This window comes from Ranitomeya imitator, chromosome 3 (genome assembly GCF_032444005.1).
Source record: "Ranitomeya imitator isolate aRanImi1 chromosome 3, aRanImi1.pri, whole genome shotgun sequence".
In the NCBI taxonomy this organism is placed as follows: domain Eukaryota; kingdom Metazoa; phylum Chordata; class Amphibia; order Anura; family Dendrobatidae; genus Ranitomeya; species Ranitomeya imitator.
In genome coordinates this window covers 61587120-61593812 of record NC_091284.1, presented here as the reverse complement: position 1 = coordinate 61593812, position 6693 = coordinate 61587120, and the positions used below count along the sequence as shown (strand labels likewise).

At 41.5% G+C, this 6693-nt stretch overlaps 1 protein-coding gene across 1 annotated transcript in view; it reads right to left on the bottom strand.

The window, feature by feature from the left end:
• Positions 1 to 3700: 3700 nt before the first annotated feature.
• Positions 3701 to 6693, bottom strand: part of SAMSN1 (SAM domain, SH3 domain and nuclear localization signals 1) — a 59536-nt gene continuing 56543 nt past the window's right edge. The window contains exons 9-10 of the mRNA XM_069759731.1: positions 4622 to 4977; positions 3701 to 3706 (exon numbers count right to left, since the gene is read on the bottom strand). Coding sequence (XP_069615832.1) covers positions 3701 to 3706; positions 4622 to 4977 — 362 coding nt within the window. The remainder of the gene's footprint in view (positions 3707 to 4621; positions 4978 to 6693) is intronic.

Here is a 6693-nt window from a genome sequence, read left to right as displayed (position 1 = left end):
GCACTCTATGGGTACCTAGCCACTGCGGGTCCCTAGACCTAAAAGGACTTTTATTGGACCTTTATTAGACTATTGGCCAGATCTTACTGGCATGTATATCTTGCCTGCTCCCCTGATGAGTCTCCGCTATTGGATATGAAATGCGTTGGGAGAATCTGTGATTGTCCATGTATTGGTGGTGTCCATAGTTAGGGATCACTTGGGGCCTGTCCTTGTTAGGACAGGAGTTCGAATGGGCATAACAGGGAAGGAAAGATATCACCCCATCCCCAGCCCCTATCCCTATGCGTGGACAACGGACCTCCAGTCAAGGATACTGGGAGGCACTCTATGGTGACCATACGTCTGCTACTTCTGGAGAGGCACACCGCTCTGCTATCATTGGTGAGATCCAACCAATTTTTATCTCTTGAGCACTGGTTCACATGAGCACTTTTTGGTTTTTTGTTAGTTGGGTTGTTTAGATTTTATGTGTTTTATTAAAAGTTAAGTTTTACTATAGGGGTATCCTCCAAGCTAGATAATATTGTTAACCCTGAGGGTACATTAATAGTGGCGATCATATCACACTATAGCTAATTGTATCCATTTTCCCTTAGTCTATATGTTATCAGAGGGTCACTGGCGCTGTGTGTGCGGGGAGATATGTGTCACGAAGGTTGCTATCTACTGTGGTGTGAAACCCAGAAGTTTCTCTCCAGCATGTTATGTGCTAAGGGGTTAATCGGCCATGACAGGGTTGGGTTTCTTGTGAGTAGCTGTAAGAGATGGGTGGGATGGCCACTCACCCTATCTCCTCCCCAAGGCTGTGGTTGGGGGAAGATAAATGTCCAGCAACTGTATTTTTTTCTCTGCTGTGTGTTTGGAGACAGGGAAGTCTCCGGGTGGTAGCTCCAGTGGGAGTTGAAGTGTACTGTATCCTGAGCGGGGAATCCTGCAGATACACGGACTGTGCTATAAGTTATCTTTTGTTTTGCTGTTATGCCAGAAAGGCCATGTTTATTTTGTTAAATCCTGCCGTGGTTTATGCTGTTTAATAAACCAGCAGAAGATTAACCTAAGCAGTATTCCTGTGTCTACCTCTGAGAGCAGCTGAGTGAGTCAACCTACACATTGGTACTATAATAATAATAATAATAATCTTTATTTTTATATAGCGCTAACATATTCCACAGCGCTTTACACACATTATCACATTACTATGAATAGTGTAATTCAAAACAACATCTTGTCACACTAAAAAATAAGCCCCACTGCTCATAGTACAGGCATTTGTGGACCCCACTTCTCCTGGTACAGATCTTTGTGGTCCCCACTCCCCACTGCTCCTGGTATCCTTGTGGTCCACACTGGTCCTTGTGCAGATACTTGTGGTCCCCACTGCTCCTGGTGCAGATAATTGTCCTCACTGCTCTTTATGCAGATAGTTGTGGCCTCCACTGCCACTGGTATCCTTGTATTCCCCACTGCTCCTGATGAAGATACTTGTGGTCCCCATTGCTCCTGGTGGTGGTCCCTACTGCTCCTGATGCAGACACTTGTTGTCCCCACTGCTCCTGGTGAAGATACTTGTGTTCCCCATTGCTCCTGGTGCAGATAATTGTTGTCCTCACTCCTCTTTATGCAGATAGTTGTGGCCTCCACTGCCACTGGTATCCTTGTATTCCCCACTGCTCCTGATGGAGATACTTGTGGTCCCCATTGCTCCTGGTGGTGGTCCCTACTGCTCCTGACGCAGACACTTGATGTCACCACTGCTCCTGGTGCAGATATTTGTGGTCCCCACTTCTCCTCGTGTAGATACTTGTGGTCCCCACTGCTCCTGGTGCAGATATTTGTGGTCCCTACTGCTCCTGGTGTAGATACTTGTGGTCCCCACTTCTCCTGGTGTAGATACTTGTGGTCCCCACTGCTCCTGGTGCAGATACATGTGGTCCCCACTGCTCCTCGCGCAGATACTTGTGGTCCCCATTGCTCCTGGTGCAGATAATTGTTGTCCTCACTGCTCTTTATGCAGATAGTTGTGGCCCCCACTGCCACTGGTATCATTGTATTCCCCACTGCTCCTGGTGCAGATACTTGTGGTCCACACTGCTCCTGGTGCAGATACTTGTGGTCCACACTGCTCCTGGTGGTGGTCCCTACTGCTCCTGATGCAGACACTTGCTATCCCCCCTGATCCTGGTGCAGATACTTGTGGTCCCCACTTCTCCTGGTGCAGATACTTGTGGTCCCCACTTCTCCTGGTGCAGATACTTGTGGTCCCCACTGATGCCTTCATCCCATTTAGATAATGTACCATTTACAATGACTTTTTGTTTCCTGTCCCTTGACCAGTTTTTTACCTATGTGCATGCAGTGTCCACTAGTCCCAGCTTCTGGAGATTCAGTGTGAGGCTGTTGTGTGGTCGAGCATCACATGCCTTTGTAGAGCCAATATATGTCACATCAGCTTCATGGCCATCATCCAGACTTAGAAACCCAACATGTTGATTAGATACCACTTATCTTTCATGAATCCATGTGGTTGTCAGTTATTACCGTATATTATTCTCTGCAATATATTTCTGCAGGTCATCTCTTATAAAGGCACCAAAAATGTTGCACACTACTGATGTCAGACTTACCGGATGGTAGTTGCCTGGATCCACCGTCTTATATTTCTTAAGTAAACAAAAAGTAAGCGTCACACGGCTACGTAACGACACAAAAATAAAAAAGTTGTGTCTCTTGGAAGAAGGTGAGGAGAAAACAAAAGTCCAAAAATGAAAAATCGCCAGGGGTCAATAAAATTCAGGTACCTCAAAGATTGAGGCTACGACAACATTGATCTTCTCATGCTGCTGAATACATACTATCTAACATGATTTGTGCAAAAAACATAGAAAAGTCTACTTTTTAAGATTACGAATCTGGAGATAAGATGCTGGTGGGGGACACTGCACAATAATCTCCATCTAACACCAGACTCTTATCTCTACTAAGTATCAAAAACCCAAAAAAGTTTTGAGTTCCTTTTTTGACTTTTGCTTCTTGCTGATGTTTTTTCTCCCAAATTCATCAAAATAACACTTGCAAATCATGAATTTTGTGCAAAGTCCAACATGTTCTTTTTTTGTCTTTAACTGATTTTGCAACATTTTAACGGGAAACGTTGCACGTTTCGCAAAATGTTGCAATAAAGTGCCAAAAAAACCTCTTACATTCATAAAATCATTCCTGCAGGGAACTGAAATAGAGTTTTGCTAAATGTTTTGACTTTTAAAAAAAGTAAAGAAAAAAAAAATCACATTTCATAAATCTGGAAAACATCTAGAAAAATTAGCTAAATCATGAAAGACATCTTGAAAAAAAGACGCAAATCGTTTGATGAGTTTGTTGCAAATCAAGAAGTTCCCAAATGAAAAATATTTATGACAAAACACTGGCAGTAATGCAATGATTAATTGGGGCTTGTGACCCTGATTCCAGCAATGTTTCACTTACTAGATTGTGTGTTGTTATTTCTATAAAATCAGTGTTTTGTCAGCAGGAGATTATCACTACAGGACTAGCTGCCTCTCGCCTCCTGGTCTACGTATTCTGTGTAATCCTTCCCCCACTACTGATTAGCAGCTTTCTGACAATGTATATGGTACAGAGAAAGCAGCCAATCAGTGGTGTGGGTGGGGTTATACAGAGCTCAGCATTCCGAGCACTGCTAGATCTGCAGCAGAGAAAACGGGGATTGTAAAATAATGAAAATATGCGGAACTGAAAATGACACATCTTTGGAATCAAACTTTCAGCCCCTACATCATGCTGCTCTAAGATTACATAGTAAAAACCTGTTGACAGATTACATTTAAAGCACACTGGGGGACACACTGGGGGATATAGATAGCTGCTGGTAGGGAAAACGGTTCTGTGTGCTGATCCATCAATGAATGAACAACTGGACATGTGTGCTCGCTACCGCACTGAGGCAGATCGACTGCTGCCAAAAGGATGAAATTGAAAAACCGATTAAAGTGTCAGTATCGACATATAGTGCGTCTAGACTAGCCTACAGATGGACTAGCCATCATGTGCCGTTATCTTGGAACTTATGTGTTGTCTGCCATGTTTATTTAAATAACTTAAACGCAATACCGCAGGGAACAACCAGGGTGTCAAATACACATTGGAATGGAGGTTTAGTGATACTGATAATAATTCCACATAAAGGATAAATAAGAGGTCATTGAATCTTAGATTTTTTATTTACAAAAAATATTTCTATCTACAAAAATGGGGTACAGCCATGGGGTACAGCCATGGGGACGCAATTTGCCCCAAGCTACAAAATCTATAAGTAGGAAGATGAAAGGACTCAACAATCTACTCTGAAGGCCATTTACGGAATGGGCTAATATTATGGTGATGTTTCATTGATGATATTTTGTTTATTTGGGATACTTTGGAGAACTTTAATTAGTTCCTTAATTTCATTCTTTTGTCAGCAGTCTATTTGTCTCAGCGCTGTAACAAGCACACATATCCAGATATACTTTTAAAGATAATAATAACTTTTATCAACCACTGTTTGGTAACATTAACACCCTGGAAAAAGGGTTCAAAAACAAGCTTTGAGATGACTTACCCAAGCATACGGAAGATGTGTGTCAGTGAAGGAGCATGGGATTTGGGCCTGGTGGTTGCAACAAATGCAGGTTTCCCATTCTTCTATGTGTGATGTTGAGAAAATCAAAGGATCAAAGTGATCAGGAAAGGATTTCCAGTCAGTGAAGTAGAAAGAATGGCTCTCTAGAGATGGGACCATACTTTTTGGAGGGTTCCATTTAAGGCTGATAGACTTGTCTAACGAAGTGCCGTTGTGCTCTGTATATTGCTCTGGTTCTTGTCTTTTTTTGACCATTTTTTTGTCCTGGGATTTCGATAGCTTCATGCATGTTACTAATGTCTCTTCTTCCTCCTCGTCCATGTCCTGGGTAGGAGCTGTGAAAGAAACATTGAACCCATGATTATAAGTCTAGAATTCGGATTCTTCCTGGCAGGAAAACTATACAAAGCAAAAATGAAATAATGTTCGAAATATGTTGACAATTTTGGAACTTGAAGTTGTGTCATAGATGTAATAGTTCTGCAGTTTTACCATGACTTTTCTACCAATGCAGTTTGCCACGTACTGGGTATATCACAGTTCTCTCAGTAAAACTGCAAGCAAAGATATTAATAACCATTAATGTGGCTCAGTGGGTAGCACTGTCGCTTCGTATCACTGGGGTCTTAGGATCCTATCCCACCTAGGTCAACATCTGCAAGGAGTTTGTATGTTCTCTCCATGTGTACGTGGGTTTCCTCCTGGTTCTCCGGTTTCCTCCCACACTCCTAAGACATACTGATAGGGATTCTAGATTGTGAGCTCCAATGAGGACAGAGATGATAATGTCTGTAAAGCGCTGTGGAATTAATGGCGCTATATAAGGGAGTAAAATAAATTAAACATTGATACGTAAATGATATTGGCAAATTGTTGATTTCTTATAATAAAAAAATATTTATTTGCTAAAACCAGAATCCGCCTTTTAATTTACAAAAAAATTAGAAAACATCCTCACCAATCTTTCCCTTACATTTCTGCTGTTACTTTGATCCCATTTAGTTTTATGCTGCTTATGAAAATATTTAAAGTGTCCTTTAATCTCAGCCACGTCCCCACTCCTTTTCTCAATCTTTTTACTAGCTGTAAAATGTCATTAGTTGCAGCAGGAGCCTCCCCCCATTGCCCTGTGCTGTGCTACATAAAGAATGTTAAAGAGTAACGGTCATTTACATCTTTTTTGCATAATTAATAGTACCCAAAGTTGTAATATCACTTATTAGCGAAATCTTCTTCTGGACAGAACTTTTATTATTCAAGTTCTCAATTCATGGGTAAAATGTGTCTTCAGCTAATACAGACTTTCCATTACTGAGATGGGAAATAACAGTTGGTGCTTTTAAAGTTTTATGGAACGTGCAGCAGAATATCCGTGCCTGCCTCTAGCTTTGCCCATCTCCATAGAACTGCGGAGGTCAGATCCGCTTTGATGTGGGCTCCGGCGGTGAGCCCGCATCAAAACCGCGACATGTCAGCTGTTTTGATGATCGCTGCTATGTAGCAGAGCCGATCAGGCTATGCCAACTTCTAGCCTCCCATGGAGGCTATTGAAGCATGGCAAAAGTTAAAAAAAAGTTTAAAAAAATATGAAAAAATAAATAAATAAATAAAAGTTTCAATCACCCCCCTTTCGCCCCATTCAAAATAAAACAATAAAAAAATGAAACCTACACATATTTGGTATCGCTGCGTTCAGAATCGCCCGATCTATCAATAAAAACAAAGCATAAACCTGATCGCTAAACAGCATAGTGAGAAAAAAATTTGAAGCTCCAGAATTCCGTTTTTTTTGTCGCCGTGACATTGCATTAAAATGCAATAACGGGCGATCAAAAGAACGTAACTGCATCAAAATGGTATCATTAAAAACGTCAGCTCGGCACGCAAGACATAAGCCCTCAACTGACCCTAGATCACGAAAAATGGAGACACTACGGGTATTGGAAAATTGCGCTTTTTTTTTTTTTTAGCAAAGTTTAGAATTTTTTTTTACCACTTAGATAAAACGTTACCTAGACATGTTTGATGTCTATGAACTCGTAATGACCTGA